The following is a 21308-nucleotide window of genomic DNA, read 5'->3' as shown; positions in this document are numbered from 1 at the left end:
CTTCTCCTGTGTTTATGCTGAGCTCCTTCCCACCACGGGTCTTGCAGATGTATTGTTTGTGAGTATATGTGTGGTACACGCACATGTGCATGTACACATCCAGGGATTGGGGGAGAGGACGGCTACAAACTAATTTGATGACATGGTCTTATCTTGGGCTTGTAGTGATCATGGAGCCCCAAGTCCCATCCGCATTTACAGAACCGCCAAGCCACTAAGAACCAGACCCAAGCTTTGCAGGCGTGGAGGGGATGGGAATAGGGCATCGTTGGAAGGGGTTCATCCAGGAAGGCCTGCTGGATGAGGGAGGCTTAAGCCAGGTTTTTCAGGTGTGTGCCGAACCCAGGAGAGGGGACGGGGCACTGCAGATGGAGGCTTGTTCCACCTGGCCTGGTCTGAACCCAGATCCTCCCCAGCTCCCTGCCCCCTGACAGGGCTTCAAACCCATGTGCCTTGGTTGGGCTGGCTCACCTCCCCAGCCCTGTCTGGACTCCCGCCTTCAGTTTTTTTTTTTTTTTTTTCCGCCTTCAGTTTTAACCTGATGTCCCTGCTGGGCCCACAGTCCCGGGAATATATAGATAATCCCCACCCAGCAACCACAGAGCAGCCCCTGGTGGCACTGTGAGCTCTGGGGTTGGGAGAGCTGTGTCTTTAGGACATCTCCCCGTAGGAAGGGTCTAGAGTGTGGTCGTGGAGGGTGGGTGGGAGATAACAGAAGCCTTGGGAGGCTGGAAGTCAGTAGGACCGCCTCTGATCTCTGGGGGTCAGGCTGACCGCTGGGTGAGGCAGCCAGGACTCTGCCTGGGGAGGGGCCAGTCCTGGGGCTCCCTGAGCATCACAGTTCCCTTGGAGGCACTCAGGGCTGATGATCTTCCACAAGCACAGCTTTGGTTTCTGGTTCCGGGGACCAAGGATGCTGACCCCTACTTATCCTTCAGTTCTCACCCATGCCACCTCCTTCAGGAAGCCCTCCCTGACTACCTTGGGACCGGGTTGGACTCTTTCCTGTGTGCTCCCACAGCAGCCTTCACTCTGAACCGTTACTTATTGCTGGTTACTTATCTGTCTTGAGCACCACTGTATCCCCATGTCTGGCAACACCTGATGCTTAGTAGTTGCTCAGGAAATTGTGATGGATAATGGACAAGTGGGTGGAAGGGATATGAATACAGGCTCTGGAGCCCTACTGGGTTTGAACTTGATGGATTCCTAAAACTCTCTATGCTTTGGTCTCCTGTCTGGCAGAATGGGGATGTTCATGGTCTTTATCTAGCAGGCAGACTAGTTGCATCAATGAGCCAAGCTGAGATGTGCTTAGAACAGCCCCTGACACATAAGAGCTCAGTGAGTATTGCTTCTTGTTAACTATTACATTTAACTTCTTGTTAACTATTATTACAGAAGAAAGAGGAAGGTAGAATCAGGCCTGGTTGGGCTACGGAATGTGCTGGCTGGGAAAACGGGATGGGGCTCCCCTGAGACTCCGGTTCTGACCCCCCTCCCCTGCCCTGTTTCCTGTGTAGATGAGCAACAAGCGGTCCAACAGCTTCCGCCAGGCCATCTTGCAGGGCAACCGCAGGCTCTGCAGCAAGGCCCTGCTGGAGGAGAAGGGGCTGAACTTCTCCCAGCGACTGATCCGCCACGTGGCATACGAGACCCTGCCCCGGGAGATTGACCGGAAGTGGTACTACGACAGCTACACCTGCTGCCCACCGCCCTGGTTCATGATCACAGTGACGCTGCTGGAGGCAAGGACGAGGGTGGAGAAGGGGCTGCCGGAGGGTCAAGAGGATATCTGAGATCATGAGGGGAAGGGCAAGTCACTGCAAGTCAGGCCCTGTTACAAGGCATGCAAGTGTTGTTATAACCCCGGACCGTAGAGAGATTACAGAGATCATGACTTTAAGCAATACGCCCTGCAGCAAAATCCCATGTGACCACCTCCACCAAAACCAACAGCAGCAAAAACAGTGTCAGTAGCTCATTGATTCGGGGATTTAGCCAGGCTAACTCATGAAGACACCTTCTTTTAGTTCCTCCTGGAGTGAGTAACGTGGACGAGCCGTGTGCTCCCCTGGGACACCTGTAAAGTAGGAATAACCAGACCTGCCCTCCTTTTCCCACAGGACTCCCCTATTTAGAGCCAGAGAATGGCAGGTGGTGCTTTCTGAACACAAAAGCATTGCACAAATACATATGGGAGGGAGCCTATATGAACAGGTAGATGTGGGCTTCATGTATTTTGCAAGAACATTCTCCCCTTAGGAAATCATCCATACCTATTGTTATCCTAAAAGTCTCATGCTTATGCAGCAGAATCCAAGTACCGCCTTCTGCATCAGCGCTCCTGTATGAGGAACTCTGAATGCGTTCTGCTCCTCAGCCCAAGAACCAGCGGGCCTCCCAACCCCAGCTCTTGAACTAACCAATGCTTGGCTTCCCTTGGGCGTTTAATAATCTCCATCGTTTCTCTTCCAGAACCAGGGGCCTACTTACCGCCCCTGCATATGTTCTTGTAAAGTTCCTGCTGAATCAAACTGCAGGATCATTAAGCTTCATGGCGTCCCTCTTCTTTTTTTCTAAGTCATAATATCTGGATTGCAGGCTAGAGCTCCTGTGTTGCTCTGGCTTCATCCAAGTACGTGTGGAAGTTGTGATTTTTCTGAGATATTCTTGGACTTGTTTTCCAAGCACTTACTGTGTTGGTCTACTTATTAACTTCTATTTGAGGACCAATAATAACAAGCTGTCTTGGAAGCTGTATTTGCTCCCAGGCCACCTGTACCCATGGTGTTAGGTGGACAGAATGGCTCCCAGAGAGCCCCGGGAGTCCAGCTGCTGGGAGGCCTGAGCCATTCCCAGGCTCAGCCCAGGAGGGCTTAGCCACACACTAATTACAGCTGCCTTCCCTCAGTGCATGCCTGCTCCTCACGTACTTTATCGTTTTTAAACCTCACGATCACCGTGGAAGTGTAAGAATTAGTATCCCCATTTCCAGATGGGGAAACTGAGGACCAGTAAATTAAAATAATTTGCCCAAGGTCATCCAGAGGAGTCAGATCTGTGTCCAGATTGGTTTCAGATTTTCAGAAACCTCAGCTGTGTAATCTCAAGCCACCAATCTAGAAGAAACTGGAAAATGATGAAATAACTGTTTCAGAGTCCTTATACTAAAGCCCAAGTTTTTTGTTTTACATACAGTTCTAGTAACCTGGTTTTCTGAGTCCATAACAGAGTGAACATGGTGGGAAGCTACTAGAAGGGGCCCCCTACCAACCAACAATAAGAAGTAAGAACCTTGTTGTAGTACCTGGTCAGCAACATGCTGAGACCCAGGCATTGCGGGAGAGGACAAAAGAAAATGTAAAAGCAAACGTGAGTCGTAAAGAAACACAAGAATTTGGGACCATTTAGTATAGGAGCAAAACCCCTATCAGTTACTGGAGAAGACATCGCTCCTATAGCCCAGATCAATACCTGAGACATCCTTAAAATTAAGGGACGTGAATTTTGCATTCTAGAAAGAGTTCCAGGGGACTTCCCTGGTGGCGTGCTCCCAGTGAAGGGGGTCTGGGTTTTATCCCTCATCAGGGAACTAGATCCCACATACATGCCGCAACTAAGAGTTCACATGCCACAGCTAAGGAGCTGGCAAGCCGCAACTAAGGAGCCCACCTGCTGCAACTAAGACCCAGCGCAACCAAATAAATAAATAATATTTAAAGAAAGAAAAAGAGTTCCAGGAAAAAATAGTTCAAATAAATACTCTCTTAGGGCTTAAACAAGTACACATCAGTCATCTTTAAAATTAACTTATGTGGGACTTATCCGGCGGTCCAGTGGTTAAGACTCCACGCTTCCACTGCAGGGGGCACAGGTTCAATCCCTGGATGGGGAAGTTCCATATGACACACAGTGCAGCCAAAAAAAAAAAGAACAATTATGTGAGGTGTTGGTGAGAATTCAAAGAGATTGAAACACTTGTGTACTGTTGGTGGGAATGGAAAATGGTACAGCCACTGTGGGAAACAGTATGGCAGTTCCTCAAAAAAATTAAACAGAATTACATGGTCTAGCAATTCCACTTCTGGGTGTATACCCCAAAGAATTGAAAACAGGGGTTCAGAGAGATATTTGTACACCCATGTTCATAGCAGCATTGTTCACAATAGCTGAAAGGTGGAAGCAACCCAAGTGTCCATTGACAGATGAATGGATAAACAAAATGTGGTAGATACATACAGAGGATTATTAGGAAGGAAATTCTGACATGTGTTACAACAGGGCTATAGCTTGATGACGTTATGCTGAGTGAAATAAACCAATCACAAAAGACAAATACTGTATGATTCCACTTATATGCAGTCCCTGGAGTAGTCAAATTCATAGAAACAGAAAGCAGAATGGTGATTGCCAGGGGCTGGGAGGCAGGGTATGGGCATTAATGTTTAATGGGTACAGAGTTTCTTTCGGTTTTACGAGATGAAAAGAATACTGTAAATGGATGTTGGTGGTGGTTGCACATTATGAATGTATTTAATACCACTGAACGGTACACTTAAAATGGTTAAGATGGTAAATTTTACCTTATGTGTATTTTACCACAGTTTTTTTTTTTTAATCAACTTACGTGGAATTGCCTCAGCCCCCAAGTGGGTATGTGAGTTATTATCTGAATTAAAGTTTAAAATCCTACAAACCCTTCCTGCTTAACACCGAGGAAATGTGGGCAGAGACCATTTTGTGAACATTTAACAAAATAATCGAACAGAAGTGGGGTAAGAGATGGTGCAGAGCTAGCTTGGCTCTAGTCGTCGGGATGTCCCTCCTTCCGTAGGGATTCCAAAGGTCAGCACAAGAGGGCTTCCTGGGCAGTTTCACACCTAGTAACAGGCTCTCTTCATTCTGTGCTCTCATCCAGGTTGCCTTTTTCCTCTATAATGGGGTGTCGCTGGACCAGTTTGTGCTGCAGGTAACCCATCCACGATACCTGAAGAACTCACTGGTTTACCATCCACAGCTCCGAGCACAGGCTTGGCGTTACCTGACCTACATCTTCATGCATGCGGGGTGAGTACACTCTATCTAGAGTCCCTGTGGGAAAATAACTGGTCCAGAGAGCCTGGATTGAAATATATTTTTTATTTTTATCTACCTGGACACAGGATTTGAGGTGGCTTCTTGAAACTTATCTAATACCAAACTGTATGAGTAAATTATTAAGAGTGTATGGGAGGGGCTTCCCTGGTGGCGCAGTGGTTGGGAGTCCGTCTGCCGATTCAGGGGACACAGGTTTGAGCCCTAGTCTGGGAAGATCCCACATGCCGTGGAGCAGCTAGGCCCGTGAGCCATGGCCGCTGAGCCTGCGCCTCCGGAGCCTGCGAGCTGCAACTCCTGAGCCTGTGTGCCACAACTACTGAATCCCGCGTGCCTAGAGGCTGTGCTCCTCAACCAGAGAAGCCACCTCAATGAGAAGCATATGCACCGCAATGAAGAGCAGCCCCCACTCGCTGCAACTAGAGAAAGCTTGTGCACAGCAACGGAGACCCAAGGCAGCCAAAAAATAAATAAATAAAGTAAATAAATTTATTTAAAAAAAAAGTGTATAGGAAAGGGAAAATAGAGAGAGGAAAATGCTAAAAAGCCAGCAGAGAGCTTTTTAGCATATACACAGCATGTGATGCTATGTACTTGCTGTAAGTGGGTTATAAATTTATTCTGAACTTCCTAGCGGCCAAAGCAAAGAGGGAAATGTGGTCCACCACCAGGTTCATTGTCCATAAACCATGTGTGTGAGTGCCCCATAAGTGAAATAAAGGACAGATTTATTGAAAGGAGGTCTCGCAATATGGTGGCATGAGTCTTCTTGAGGAACTCTGGCAATACTTAAAGTTTCTGTTTGTAGAGCTGTGTGGCCTTTTTTGGGGGCTGGAGCGCAATCAGTTCTCAGTGGTACCTCCTACCCCGTGATAAGGACCAGGCGGCCACCCAGGTCCAAGTCCCTTGAAGAGCATGGTCTTGGCTGGAGACTGTTTTTACATAGTAGAAGCATGGAGTTGGGAAATCAGAGTCCCCAGACACCAGACCTCTGCGGTGTCTTCTACAGACTCTTCTAGAGAAGTGATGGAAAAGCCCTGTGGGTGCCTGTCCCCGGGATTGCCAATGGGGAGAGGATTATCCCGGCCCCCATGGCTCTTTCCTTGGCAGAAAGACCCACAGTGGCCAAGAGGAAGCTCCACTGTGAGCCTCCCTTCCTGCTGAGCCGCTGAAGGGGGCACAAGAGCCACCCCCTAACTGGCTGCACGTGCTGGGAAGGGTGCTTTGGCGTGAGGAGACTTCTGGATGGTTGTTGATGGATGTCTCCACTCTGAGCCTGAGCAGATGGATGCCTTGCCTGCTGTGTCCCAGCTTCAGCTTCACAGGCTGAGGAGCAGGGGCGGGGAGGCCCTTTATGCTTCAGTCTCCTCGTGAGCCAAGATCTGGACACCACAGGGACTGGAGGATAACTTGGATATACTAAGCTCTAACGATATCTTTCATGCTTGCACTTGTTTGGAAAACATCTTTCTCTTACAAATACAGTAGCGAGCCAGAGCGACTGAGTAGCCTGGATAATGGACCAGGTCCCGCACATCAGAGATCAGGGCCGTGGTCCCAGCCTGACCACTGACCAGCTGTGTGACTTTAAGTCACACAGCCTCAGCTTCTCTTGTGTCAACTGATGGAGTTGCTGGATCTTTTTTTTTTTTTTTTTTACATCTTTATTGGAGTGTAATTGCTTTACAATGGTGTGTTAGTTTCTGCTTTATAACAAAGTGAATCAGTTATACATATACATATGTTCCCATATCTCTTCCCTCTTGCGTCTCCCTCCCTCCCACCCTCCCTAGAGTTGCTGGATCTTGACCGTTGTTAGCCCCTCATTGGCAAGTGCAGACACTGCCAGTCACCCCCCAGCCCTGTACCTGTGTTCCTGTCCCAGCTGGCAGGGAGGGTGGAAGGAACACTCTAAAATGGTCTGTCTGCATTGTAATTCCTTCCCCTCCACCCCCTAGACTGTGAGCTCCTCAAAGGCAGCTATAGGGTCTTTTTTTTTTTTTTTTTAATTTAATTTTGGCCATGCAGCGCAGCTTGTGGGATCACAGTTCCCCAACCAGGGATTGAACCCGGGCTACAGCAGTGAAAGCACTGAGTCCTAACCACTAGACCACCAGGTCTCCCAGCTATAGGGTCTTGTTCACTCCTGGATCCCCAGCATCGTGGCATGCTAGATGAATGGATGAATGAATGTGATCTCTCTGTACAGGATAGAACACCTGGGACTCAACGTGGTGCTGCAGCTCCTGGTGGGGGTACCCCTGGAGATGGTGCACGGAGCAACCCGCATTGCGCTTGTCTATGTGGCCGGTGTCGTGGCAGGTAGGCAGGTGGGCCCCGTGTCCCCAGGGGTGAACCTCCCCAGGGCGGCTAGGAGACCCCATGAGGTCAAGCAAGCCCCAACTTCCAGAGGACCCTCACCATCCAGGCTCCTGACTACTAGGCTTGGCCTCCAGGCAAATCTCCCCACTTCCCTGGGGATACTGGAAAGGGACCTGCCACCCAGAGAGGGAGGCATGTGATGACAAAGGAGGGGAGAGCACAGGATTTGGAACAGGCAGACTGACCGGAGTTTCAGTCTTCACACTGCCGTGCTGCAGCTGTGTGAACCTGGGGACATGCGTTACCTTCTCTTGGCCCTGTTAAGCTTTAAGAGGGAACTGATGAGATCTGCCTGCCAGACGTGAGGAGGGCAGAGTGAGGTGAAGGATGAAATAAACCGTGCACGGGAGGTGAGATCCCTGTGGGGACATCCAAGGAGTGGGTGGAACCAGGTACCTCCCCTGGCCAGGCCAGCACCTGTACCCTAAGGGGGATCTTGCCTCTGCCCGGGCTGGCCCTTGATTGACCCACGGCTGGCCGGAGAGAGTCTGGCCTAGGAGGTAGTGGGCACTCGTGCCAGCTGGAGGAGTCTGGGGCCCTGGCTGGCTCAGCGCACATGGCAGGTGATGATAGTGATCATTGTGGGCTTGAGGGTAGTGGCCAGCCCCCATCCCCCTCCCCAGTGGCAGGGGAGGTGCACTGGGATGAGGTGGGGAGAGCAGAGCAGATTTCTGCAGGAAAAGTCTGCACCAACTGGGCTTCTGAACAGAGGGATCTCCCTCGTGATGTTTCCACCTTTATCGCTGGCTTTTCTCTCTACAAGGTTTGCCGCCTCAGCTCTTCCCCCCTGACAGCTGTACCCAGGGGAGCTTTGTGTGTACGTTTAAGTAAGATCTTAATCCTTTCTGAGTGGCATTGAAGTTGTCATCAGGAGAGCAGGGCAGCGTCAGCTTTGTAAACAGTGGTCAGGCAGGGACCCTGGAAGTAAGTGGAATGACTTCAGGAATCAAAGAGGGAAGGGTCCCACCACACACCCCCATCCCATGAGAGGCTGGTCTGCTAGTTCGTGAACCCTCAGCCTGGGAGATTGGCCCAGCGCTGTCTCCTTCACTCCTGTGCTGAGGTTAAAAACTTGGCACCTTGGACAACACTCACACCAGCTTCTCCCAGAATCCAGCACCTTCTGCATCCTTGAAAAAAGGTCTGATGAACATCTCTGTGTGCCAGACTTACTTAGCCACTGACACACCCCTGAGTGTCGACATCTGGGGATTTAGAGCCACATTTTCCATGCCGACATACTCAGAGACCCAGATGGTTAATGGCGAGGAACAGGAAAGATGCTCGTAACACTTGCAGTTGGTAGTTAATTAGATGGGAGTGCCAGTAACCTAGAAGACAGACATAGATTCAAGATGACTCAGGCCTCGCCCAAACCAGATGACACCCAGCGGGAAGACAGTGCAGGTGTCACTTCCCAGTGATGCCAGTGCAGAAGGAGATGGTGTAAAGGCAGACGGGGGCTTTCCAACTAAACCTGAGGGTGTGGGGCTGTATTGCAAAGCAAATTACATGTGCTGTTCTATCTGAGTCATTGATTCAGAGCAGAGGGCATTCTGGTCACCTCATATCAAATCGCTGATCTCCGGGATTGAGTTGATTGACCTGCCTGTACCCCTTCCTCCCTCTCTGCTCTGTGTGCATCCCTCCTCAGAGAAGGGGTCCTGTTCAGACAGCCAGACCCTGACCGGATAGCCAGTACTTTCCAGGTGCCTGTCCTGTGCAGGCTGTTTTTAATCCCCACAACTCCATGAGGCGGGAACTGTTAACTCTCCATCTGTTACAGATACAGAAACCGAGACTTAGGGACGCTAAGTGACTTGCCTAAGAAGATACAGTCATAAGTGGTGGAGCTGGGCTCTAATCCAGGCTGTCTGACCTCAAAGGCTGTGCTCTAACACTATCACAGTGTTACGAGAATTAAAAGGCACGCCTTATCCTTTATGCACATAATTTGTCAGAAACCAAGGGAGGTCTTAATAGACATTGACCCCTGCTCTCTAATTCCTCCCCAATGAAAATATTCCAAATCCAAGGCCATCGCGTTTTGTAACAATAACTAACCTCTGCTGAGCGTATCTAGTAGTCCAGGTACGTGATAAATGGTTCGCACGTATGTTATCTGCTCTTCTCATCACAACATTCCTATGAGGTAGGTGCTGACACCCCCATTTTATAGGCAGTTCAAAGAGGTAAAATGACTCTATTTGCACAGCCAAGAAGCCCTAGAACTGGAGTGGAAACCCTTCCTCCGCCCGGCGCTTCTAGCCAATGCTTGAAGCCAACATGCATCTCACTTCCGGCTAATGATTACAGGGCTGAGTTTAAATACTTTAAGATCCAGTCTCTTCGCTGCTCTGCCCAGCTTTATGACAGATTATATAGATCAGAAGCGATGGATGCATCCCCAGAGCCTAGCACAGGGTTTGGTACATGGTAAGCAACAGATATTTGTAAGCTAAGTGAAAGAGTACATACATAAATAAAGTTGTACTGCTTAAAGGTAGATGTTCTGCCAATTTTTATTTGGATTTGTTTGGGGTTTTTTTAACGGCTAAGGGAGACGCTGGAGAACACCTGCTTTAAATTTTCCAGGCTAAAATTATCGCAGCTGTGCATTATGGCAAAGTCACCAATTCATCCCCGTGCTGGCATGGACCCGGGGTTTCGGGGGAGAATTCATAGCCCTGACTAGCACTGATCCTTTGGTTTGCTGCTGTGTACAGGTGTGGCGTGTCACTCCGGCTCGCCTTTCTCTCCCCGTCCTCTGCCCCCATGACCTCCAGGAGTTCACACTGGCCTTTATTGAACTGTGATCCATTCCGTTCATCGGGAATCCTGCCTGGCCCTGGCTTTCTGTCCTGGGATGACCTGTCTTACTTTACTGATATGCATACATACATTTATACTTGACCTCTCTTAGCCCCTATAGTCCAGGTCTAATCTGCAGTCACTTAAGGAAAGTCTTTCTTTTTTTTTTTTTTGCGGTACGCGGGCCTCTCACTGTTGTGGCCTCTCCCGTTGCGGAGCACAGGCTCCGGACGCGCAGGCTCAGCGGCCATGGCTCACGGGCCCAGCCGCTCCGCGGCATGTGGGATCTTCCCGGACCGGGGCACGAACCCGCGTCCCCTGCATCGGCAGGTGGACTCTCAACCACTGCGCCACCAGGGAAGCCCAAGGAAAGTCTTTCTACCACAAATGGAGGGCAGGTGGATCCAGATTGTCACCTTCCAGATTCTAGAACCAGGATCCGAACCTCAGAACCTGGATCTTAGGCCAAGACTTGGATTATTTCAGTATTTCTGATCTGGAAGGAACCATTGAGATGCCCTCCAGTGGGTGGCAAACTTTACTCCCCAGGTCCCATCCCCATTCAGCCAGAGCAGCTCTCTGCACCATGGGGTAGGGGTGTGAGTCAGGTTTCTTTGAAAACAGTGTCTCACTGTTCAAAAGTTAGAAAGCCTTAGACTAACCTCCTCATTTCACAGATGTGAAGACTGAAGCCCAAAGAATTCAGGAGCTGTGCCCAGGGTCACACAAGTAACCAGCCACGCCCCCATCCCATAATCCTGCCACAATCCAGACTGACCTCTGGTCCTGGGGTCAGGACTCTCATCCATCCTTAGGGTGAGGGAAAGGTCAGTGCACGGAAGCTGGACCCTGGGGGCTTCCCTGCCGCCTCCCTGTCCTGGTGGATCCCACCAGGGAGGCCGAGGGAGCAGAATCTGGCCCGGTTTGTGGGGACTCACGTGGAGGAGAGAGGCCAGCCCCGAGGAGGCTGGGGCTTCCTCTGGCCAGACGGTAATTAATGGGCAGCCAGCCCTGTGCAGCCCTGCAGTGCAGCCTTTGCGGCCAGCCCTGCCGCCAGGGAGGGTGAGAGCGTGGGAATCCTTTGTCATGCAGATCCTGCTGCCTGCCCGTTGGCCACCCTGGGATTTTTTTCTTTTTCTTTTTCCTGTTATATAGGGCTGACCCCATGGCTAGGCAGTTAAAAAAAAAAAAAGAAAGTTATCTGACAATAGATCAATACCTAATTAAAGCCAGAGGGAAAGCATGAAAGGGGAGAAGAAAGATTTATAGTTGCCCTGGGAGGGGAGAAGGACTTGGGTGTCCTTAGTTCATGATGGTTTGTATTTTCCTGAGAGATGACATCCCCCTTGAGACTAAGAATCTGTTGTGGGAATCTCTTCCTCCAAGGATCTCAGTGAGACAAGAAGCCTTGAGAGTGGTCTGGGGGTGACGGCAAGCCAGGGAGAAGGCACATGACGTTGCAGGGGCCTCTCCACGCCCAGGGTGTCAGGCACTCTGGTTCCCGGGCCGGACCTTGCCTCCTGCTAAGTAGTGAACCCTCCAGCCCTGTAGGGCCTGCAGAATTTGGCCTTCTGCCTGTCCCTCTTCTCTCCACCCAGGCAGCAGCTAATTGGCTTCTGAGCCTGCGGGCATTTTCCAGTGGTGATTTCTGCACACTCACCCAGGCCAGCCACCTCTCATCCTCTGAGCCCTGGGTTCTAACTCCCAGTTATTTTTAGTCTCCTGTGTCCTTCCCTGAAAGCCAAAGCATTGATCACACTTAAATGAGACCAGAACAACGCATTTCCCATCTTCTCTGCCCGGCTTCCCTCCCAGGATGAAAGTTTATCATCCCCCGGACCAAGAGTCCACCATTCCTTTCCCCCAGAGGGTATGACATCATCTTTCTCTCTTCCCCGGGACTTCTCAAGGACGTTTTTCCTCCAGAGAAGCCCCGCTCTGGAGATCCCGTTGGCCTGTTGTCATTTCACTTGGTTGGAGGTGATGCTAGGCAGGTTTTTGGATGCTGTTGAGGAGAGCGAGGGTAGAGGGTGGAGGTTGACCTCTGACCCATTTTGGGGAGTGGCTGCTAGAGAGGCCGAGAGCACACATGTGTCAGGCAGACCTGGACTCATATCCTGGCTCCAGCCCTTCCTACCAGGTGACTCTGGGCTCAGCCTCATCTCTGCAGTGAGGCTACGAGTGCCTGCCTCAGAGGGTGGGCTTGAGGGTCAAAGGGAAGGATGTCTGTACAATGCTTGGCCGGTGTCTGACACACAGTGCCCCATAAGCGGTGGCTGTTTCTGCAAGAACTACTGCTACTATTTTTGTCGTTGCTCAGAACCCTGAGATAGCACAAGGGGAGGCTGGATTGCCAGGCAAGATGATCTGGGTGGCAGAGTTCTACTTTGGGCAAGTCACTTCTCTCCTTGAGGCTTTGCTTCCCAGCTGTAAAAGGAGAAGTTTGAACCAAATGGTTCTTTCAGCCATAAATGAATCTTCTAGGAAGCTCCGAGGTGACATGCGATCAGGGGAGGAAGAGAGCGAGCCTCTTGCTCTGGGGTCTCAGCCCCGAGGCTGCAGCATCCGAGGGCCTGGGACTGGGGTGGGGAGCCGACTCCAGCATCCTTGAGTTCTCCATCTCTCTCTGTACCAGGGTCCTTGGCGGTGTCTGTGGCCGACATGACCGCACCCGTGGTGGGCTCCTCTGGAGGGGTGTATGCGCTTGTCTCTGCCCATCTGGCCAACATCGTGATGGTGAGCACCCCCTGTCCCAGCAGCCCTCTCTTGGCCTCCCCTCTGCTGTCACTGGGCCTGGCGTTAATCTGTTGGAGCTGGGTTTTAGATCCTCCTTCACGCTCCAGCCCGGGCTTGGCAAGCACCAGGTGGCCTTGGCCAGTAGCTGAGTTTAAGGACACTCCTCGCCCTCTGCCGGGATACTTCCAGTGGGACCCTTCCATATGATTCATATTTTCTCCAGCCATGGCTTTGCCCATCTTCCTATTCCAACTGTTCGCTACTCAGTGACTTTAAAAAGTTTAAATCCTTGACCACTAGCATGCGTTGTAATTGTAACTTGTTGTTTGTCATTGGCTGTTAAAAGTAAGGGGATCTTAGGGACTTCCCTGGTGGTGCAGTGGTTAAGAATCCGCCTGCCAATGCAGGGGACACGGGTCTGAGCCCGGGTCCGGGAAGATCCCACAGGCCGCAGAGCAACTAAGCCCGTGTGCCACAACTACTGAGCCTGCGCTCTAGAGCCCGTGAGCCACAACTACTGAGCCTGCATGCCACAACTACTGAAGCCCGTGCGCCGAGAGCCCATGCTCCACAACAAGAGAAGCCACAGCAATGAGAAGCCCGCGCACCGCCACGAAGAGTAGCCCCCACTCACCACAACTAGAGAAAGCCCGCTTGCAGCAACAAAGACCCAACGCAGCCAAAAATTTAAAAAAAAAAGTAAAGGGATCTTAGAGATGATCTCATCAAAAGTCCCAAACAGGAAAGAAGGCTCTGAGAGGTTAAGTGATTTGTCCAAAGCCACAATCAAATCTGTGGCAAAATGGGGACATGAACCCACATCTCCTGGCAGTCATTCTAGTGTTGCTCTCCTCCACCAGCGCTTCAAAGCGACTGGACGCCGTCATTCCATTTCTCATGCTCTTCCTTGCCTTTTCCCGAAAAGCAATCTAGTGTAACTCGCTAAGAGCAGGAGCTGTTATTCCTCCTAGATCTGAATCCCAGCTACCCACTTCCTAAAGAGTGACCTTGGACAAATGACTTTACTGCTTTGTGCCTCAGTGTCTACATCTGTGAAATGGGATGAGATGGGATCAATGACATAAAGTGAAAATAACCACTCAGTATAAGTGTGAACTTAATTCCTGACTCCCCACAGAAGAGGCCGGGGTAGACTCAGAATAGAGACAGGATCTTCAAGGCAAGCAATTGGAAGCCACCTGGTAGTCTCAGAGGAGGTCAAGACGGCTTCCTTGTTTTAGAAGCAGTCTGAAGTTTGGAGGCTGAAAGAGGAGTCACTGGCAGTGCTTGGCTCACCCTGTCCGATGCCCCCACTTGCCCAGGAGCCTCCAGGCAGAGCCCAGATCTTACTCATCTTTTCCCCAGTGCCTGGAGTAGGGCTGGACACATGGCAGAGGGTGCCCACTAAATTGGGGGGAAGGAGGGAGAGAAGGGCCGGAGGGAGGGCAGGAGGGACTGTCAGGAAAGGAGTAGCTTCTCTGGGGTCTTCTTGCTCTCGCCTCTCTCCTCCATCACTGTCGTCACCCATGTGGCAGATGTGTGAATGCTCAGCGACAGCAGTTTATGGAGGTCTTGGAAGCACGAGTCGTAACCACTGGACCTCCAGGGAAGTCCCACCCCCATTTCTTCATTATTATGGCCACTGTCACCTAGCCTGCTCCTCAGCACCGCCCCCTTTCTTTGCACCAAAGTCCCCTTTGTACACTGAGAGAGAGAGAGAGCTACAGCAGGGGCGGGTGGGTGTGTGACAGTGTGTTTACACACGGCGTGCTTGGCTTGGTCCGCTAAACACCTGGGAGCCCAGGGCCGCCTCACATGGCTCTTTAAATGGGTCATTCTGTATCAGTGCCACAGCTTTCCCCAGATACAGCTTTTCCTCTGGATTCTGCTTCTGCCACTCCCCCCTCCCCCTGCCCCAATTCCTTTCTGCAGGGGGAGGAAAGGCCACCCTCCCCTTCCCCTTCCCCCCAAGGTGCATATGTGTATGAAGGGGATGAGCCAGCACAACTAAGAAAGAAGAGGCAAACAGGCAAACAGAGGCACCCCTTCCCACCGCCTGGGAAGCAGCCCCAATGCCCCAGAAGTTCCTGTGGTGAGGGCAGACCACCTCTAGGACCCGGACCGAGGGCCGGGGCATGGGGTTGAGGAGGGGGGTGTGAGAGCAGTTTTCTTCCAGTTTATGTTTCTTTCTGCAAGTAGCCTGTGGCTGTGCAGACGAGCTGTCCCACCCAAGAGCCCAGCGGTCTTACAGAAGGACGTGGCTTTCCCTGACCAACGGGGAGCTTTGGGGTCCCCTGGAGTGTGACATAAGGTAGCCTTTCCCTTAGAAAGTTGTGTGGTGCTTATTGGACAGTGAAAAACACTCACTTCCTCCTTAGGTCAGTTTCCTTTCATTAAGAGGCTGCCTTTACCCACGCTAGCTCAGTGCCCAGCAATTCAGAGACACATTAGGACACACCATGTGAAATTGCCATTTCTGTGGGTCAGAAGCATTGAAGCATCGGCAATTTCATGTGGTTCAGCCTAATAGATAGACTATCGATTTGTTTTTTCCCAGAATGTTAGCAAATGTATGGGGAGAGTTCTTTTTTTTTTTAATTTTTATTTTATATTGGAGTATAGTTGATTTACAGTGTTGTATTCGTTTCAGGAGTACAGCAGGGACTTCCCTGGCTGTCCAGTGGTTAAGACTCTGCACTTCCACTGCAGGGGCCAGGGGTTCGATCCCTGCTCGGGAAACGAAGATCCCACATTCCACTTGGCCAAAACAAAAAAAAGAGTATATAGCAAAGTGACTTAGTTATACATATACATATATCTATTCTTTTTCAGTTTCTTTTCCCATATAGGTTATTACAAAATATTGAGTAGAGTTCCCTGTGCTATACAGTAGGTCCTTGTTCATTATCTATTTTATATATAGTAGTGTGTATATGTTTAGACTATTGATTTTTTTTTTTTTTTTTTTTGCGGTACACTGGCCTCTCACTGCCGCGACCTCCCCCACTGTGGAGCACAGGCTCTGGACGCGCAGGCTCAGCGGCCATGGCCCACAGGCCCAGCCGCTCTGCGGCAGGTGGGATCTTCCCAGACCAGGGCACGAACCCGCGTCCCCTGCATCGGCAGGCGGACTCTCAGCCACTGTGCCACCAGGGAAGCCCTAGACTATTGATTTTTAATTCCAAAATGAAGACTTGTCTGTGTGTCCCAATAAAGCACCTCATCAGAACAAAAAGGAAAAAGAACATGCACTTGACATCCAGGAAATCTGGATTTGAGGACGGGTATCACCATTTTGATAGCTGTGAGTCCCTTAGCTTCTCAGGGACTCTGTTCTGTCATCTGTAATCCCTTCTTCACAAGGTAGTTGTGAGAAAGACATGAAAAAATTGGATGTGAAAATGTTTTTCATGTGACAAATCACCAGACAGCTGGGAGACCCTGTATGTATATGTGTGTGTGTATATATATATATATATATATATATATTTTTTTTTTTTTTTGGCGGTATGCGGGCCTCTCACTGTTGTGGCCTCTCCCATTGCGGAGCACAGGCTCCAGACGCGCAGGCTTAGTGACCATGGTTCACGGGCCCAGCCACTCTCCGGCATGTGGGATCTTCCTGGACCGGGGCACGAACCCGTGTCCCCTGCATCGGCAGGTGGACTCTCAACCACTGCACCACCAGGGGAAGCCCTATATATTTTTATACATATAATTCTTTATCTTTATAAATTCCACCTGATATCTGTACAGAGAATAATCTGAAAATGTGTCCTTTATGCTTCAGATACATAACAGAAAAATGTTGAACACTTCTGTTCTCAGGACTCTGTTTAAGTGAGAGATTCTGCCTTAAATTAAAGTATGTCTTATTTTTCATAAAAGACACTCTGAGTTTCAAAACGCTTGTTTACATCAAGGGAATAAATCTAAAAAATATTTCAGCAAATGGTCTGGATGGCATTAAAGACCTGTAATCAAGACTTCTTATTTTAAATTCTAGCAGTATAAAGGCACACATAATTGAATAATTTATTAATTGCCTTTTGCTGGGACCCATAGGACAGAGTTTCATTTTTATTTATTTTTAATTTTTAAAAATTTATTTATTTTATTTTATTATTTATTTTTGGCTGCATTGGATCTTTGTTGCTCCACGCGGGCTTTCTCTAGTTGCGGCGAGCGGGGGCTACTCTTCGTTGTGGTGCGCAGGCTTCTCATTGTGGTGGCTTCTTTTGTTGTGGAGCACGGGCTCTAGGCTCGTGGGCTTAAGTAGTTGCGGCACACGGGCTCAGTAGTTGTGGCTTGCAGACTCTAAAGTGCAGGCTCAGTAGTTGTAGCGCACGGGCTTAGTTGCTCCGTGGCATGTGGGATCTTCCCAGACCAGGGCTCAAACCCGTGTCCCCTGCATTGGCAGGCGGATTCTTAACCACTGCGCCACCAGGGTAGCCCTCATTTTTAAATATACAAGATATTTTCTTTAACTTTGCCCCATATGATAGATGTTTTTCTAAAACATTTGAGATCTAAATTTTTGCTATTGGAACCATACTGTCAAAGCAAAAGGAAAGGTTGTTGTCGAAAAGTCACAGAAGATTTCTGTTATAAGGTTCATTTTATTAAGTAAAAATCCTTCTGTAGGATTTTTACTTAATAAAATGTAATTTTATCTGTGTCGTGCTTTCTTTTTTATCTGTGTCACGCTTTCCTTGTTTCCTGTGTTGGGTTTTCTTGAAGTGATTTGACAAGAAATTGTTTCCACTGGGGTTATGTAAAGCCGTCTGGGAACAGAACCTCTCCTGGGTTTCAGCCTCTGAGCTCTTGACTGACTGGGTGAGCAAGATGCCTAGGGGACTGGTTACTGCCTTGTTTGTCGTTGGTGAGTTACCATCTCACCCTGTGAGGCTCTGGTAGAGAATGAAATTAAAGGACCTGAAAAAAGTTTATATTCCCCAGGGGCCTGCAGGCTTTTCAACATTTATAGCAGCAGCAGCGCTGGCTCTGTGTGAGATTTTTTTCCTTCTCTCCTGTTGTTTCACTGTGCTTATTTTATTGGAGGGAATAATGGGGAGGAGGGGGGGAGATGAGGCAGCTGGTGGAAAGGAGTGACTTTCTAGTTTAACCCCTCAGCTGCTGGGAGGCTGCTCATTTACTGATGTTTGCTCAGCTCTGGGGGCAGCCAGCATGGACAGACAGAATGTGACCCTGCCTTGGAAGTGTGGGCGGACAGAGACCTGGACTGGGAACCCTGTCAAGCTCGACATTAACCCACTGTGACCTTGCACTTGCCCTCCTGGGCCCTCAAGTGCAGATCAGAGGTGGGATGACCAGATCAGCTTGGCAAACTTCAGAGCCTTCCAGGGCTCGGCAGGTATGGTAGATGAAGTTGGTCCTGGGAGCCATGTTGCAAAACTGGAGCTCCCCGGCCTCCTCCAAGGTCATTGAGAGTCTGAAGCTTCTTTTAAAAAAATTTTTTTTATTTTTATACAATTTTTAAAGGTTACTTTCCATTTACAGTTATAACAAAATATCGGCTATATTATACAGTACATCCTAGAGCCTGTCTTACCCCCTAATAGTTTGTACCTTCCACTCCCCCATCCCTATATTTCCCCTCCCCCCTCACTGGTAACCACTCATTTGTCCTCTGTGTTATATTCACTAGTTTGTTGAATTTTTTTAGATTCCACATGTAGGTGATATCGTACAGTATTTGTCTTTCTCTGTCTGACTTAGCAGAGATTCTGAAGTTTTGAAGCCGCTCTGCAGGGCAAACTCACCATCTTTGCCCCAGGTCCAGATCCTATCAGGCACTTAGATGACTCTTACCACGTGCCAGACAGTGTTCTTCTTTACACATATTAATTCATTTCACCTTCGCAACAAGCCATGAGGTGGGTAATGAGTTAGGTACTGTTGTTATCTCAGATTTACAAACGAGGACACTAGAAAGAAGGAATTCTGAGCCCCCACACCAGTGGTCTTGCCAGACCCAAAATGCAGACAGTGCTTTTTTAGACAGATCCCAGATAGGGCCCAGAGGGACCTGGACCTCAGCTGAAGGAGAGAGCGGCCAATACATTCTAGACTTAACTCTGCCCGATACTGTCACTCAGAACACAGTGAAAGAGACTTCAGGTAAAATATTCAGAGTTTTTTTTTTTTTTTTTGGTACGCGGGCCTCTCACTGTTGTGGCCTCTCCCGTTGCGGAGCACAGGCTCCGGACGCGCAGGCTCAGCAGCCATGGCTCACGGGCCCAGCCGCTCCGCGGCACGTGGGGTCTTCCCGGACCGGGGCACGAACCCGTGTCCCCTGCATCGGCAGGCGGACTCCCAACCACTGCGCCACCAGGGAAGCCCCTTCAGAGGGTTTTTATGAGGAAAAGGGATCTTAGAAATGTTCCATATCCATAGGAATCGCCATCTGTCCACAGAACTCTTTCTATTTTGCAAAACAAAAACTCTGTACCCATTTAACCACTTCCATTCCTCCCTCCCCCCGCTCCTGGAAACCCCTATTCTACTTTCTGTCTCCATGAATTTGACTACCTCTGTAGTCTGTACCTCGTACAAGTGGAATCAAACACTATTTGTCTTTTTGTGAGTGGCTTATTTCACTTAGCGTAATGTCTTCAAGTTTCATTCAAGTTGTAGCGTGTGTCTTAATTTCCTTCCTTTTGAAGGCTGAGTACTATTCCATTGTGTGGATACACCACCTTCTGTTTCTATATTCATCCGTCCATGGACACTTGGCTGGCTTCCACTTTTTTGGCTGTTGTGAATAACACTGCTGTGAACACGGGTGTCACATTTAAGGGAGAATGACAACCCATGGGTGGACCTCACAGGGAGGCAAAGCCTGCCTGGACAATAGCAGGAAGAACTTTTCAGTGAGTGGAGCCCCTTCACGGGGCTGCTTCAGGAGGTGGTGAGTTCCCGGTCACAGGGGCTGGAGGGCCATTTTGTCAGCTTCTTGGCAGGGGTGTCCCTTTGGGTGGAGATGGCCCATCAGGTGACTCCCAAGGACCCTCCCATCCTTGGGCTTCATCTTGGAGAGGAGCTGAGGGGCCACCGACCTTCGGCCAAATGAGCTAGCTTGGGTTAGGTGGCCAGATCCGGTGGAGGGCACCAACTCCCGTTTTGTTGCCTGTCTCCCAGCGAGGGTCCTCTGGGGGCAGATGCCAGCAGGTGATAGCGTTGTCCTGCCGTCTGCTCCTTTAGCACAGAACATGTCAGCAAGCAGAGATTCGACTCCCGCACCTAAAGAGGGGCCGTGTGTCACTCACCTCGCCTTTTGTGAGGTTCAGGTCATTGAGGAATAATAGGGAATAACAGGGAGGCAAAGGGCAAGAAGCCGAATGTGGCAGGATTTCTCTGTCTTTTGACAGCTTTCCGGCATCCTGCTTGGTCCAGTGAAGCTTCCATAGACATTATTGTACATGCCAGTGTTCAGGGCCTCTGTCAAGTTTCACGCATGGGTCCCCCAATGTCAAAGGAGTTCAAGACGTGCCCCTGAGCTGGGCCTGGGCCAGGCAGCAGAAGCAGGGGAGGTGGGTGGGAGGGAACAGAAGCCCTCGCTGTCCCCACTTGCCTCCTACCCTAGGACTGATGTGTTCCAGGAAGATTCCAGGCTCGTTTCTGCTTCTGGGTAAATGGAATCGAGCTTTGAAAGCGCTGCAGGAGTGCCCCTCAAAGGAGCCCTGTGGCGCAGTCTTTTGTAAATTGAACAGTCCTTTTGTAAAGTGAGTAATTGTACTCTGATTATCTGCTTTGGAGGTTCAGAGTTTCAGAGCTTCTCAGGGGAAAGAGGGATTTGTCTGAAGGCCATCTGGCCCACCCCATTTCCAATGCCTGATTCTCCTGAGCATCCCCTCTGAGTGATGCGAAGCCCCCGTTGAACCCCTCGATGATGGGAAACTCACCATCCCATGGATCACTTCATCTTTGTTTGGACAGCTCAGCTTATTAGAAATGAAAGCTTATCCTGAGCTTAAAAAAAAAAAATCTCTGAAGTTTTCATCCATTGAGTCTTCCGCTTACAGGTTACACTGAATATGCCCTTTCCTGCGTTGACTCACTTCATACTTGACGGCAATGAACTTGACCCCTGAGTCGTCTCCTCATTCGTTCCTCAGATGGAGGATTTTGAGTTCTTTTATCATCCTGATGGCTCTGCTTTAACTTGGCTTGCTTTGCTGTCCTGCATCCCCTTGCAACCGTGGGACCCAGCAGTTGAGGCAACCGTCAAGATATCTGTGTGAGGGAAACAAGGACTGTCG

The 21308-nt window shown here is 49.8% G+C and overlaps 1 protein-coding gene across 2 annotated transcripts in view; it reads left to right on the top strand.

Moving 5' to 3' along the window:
- The window catches only part of RHBDL3 (rhomboid like 3), a 43980-nt gene that overhangs the window by 18228 nt on the left and 4444 nt on the right, over positions 1 to 21308 (top strand). Inside the window, exons 4-7 of one of the 2 annotated variants that reach the window (XM_030862132.2) lie at positions 1524 to 1748; positions 4922 to 5070; positions 7307 to 7419; positions 12926 to 13026. In XM_030862132.2, the coding sequence (XP_030717992.1) occupies positions 1524 to 1748; positions 4922 to 5070; positions 7307 to 7419; positions 12926 to 13026 (588 nt within the window). The remainder of the gene's footprint in view (positions 1 to 1523; positions 1749 to 4921; positions 5071 to 7306; positions 7420 to 12925; positions 13027 to 21308) is intronic. The other variant, XM_060290344.1, reaches the window with a different exon arrangement.

The sequence above is a fragment of the Globicephala melas genome, chromosome 20 (genome assembly GCF_963455315.2).
Source record: "Globicephala melas chromosome 20, mGloMel1.2, whole genome shotgun sequence".
NCBI lineage: Eukaryota > Metazoa > Chordata > Mammalia > Artiodactyla > Delphinidae > Globicephala > Globicephala melas.
This window is presented reverse-complemented; position numbering and strand designations above follow the sequence as displayed.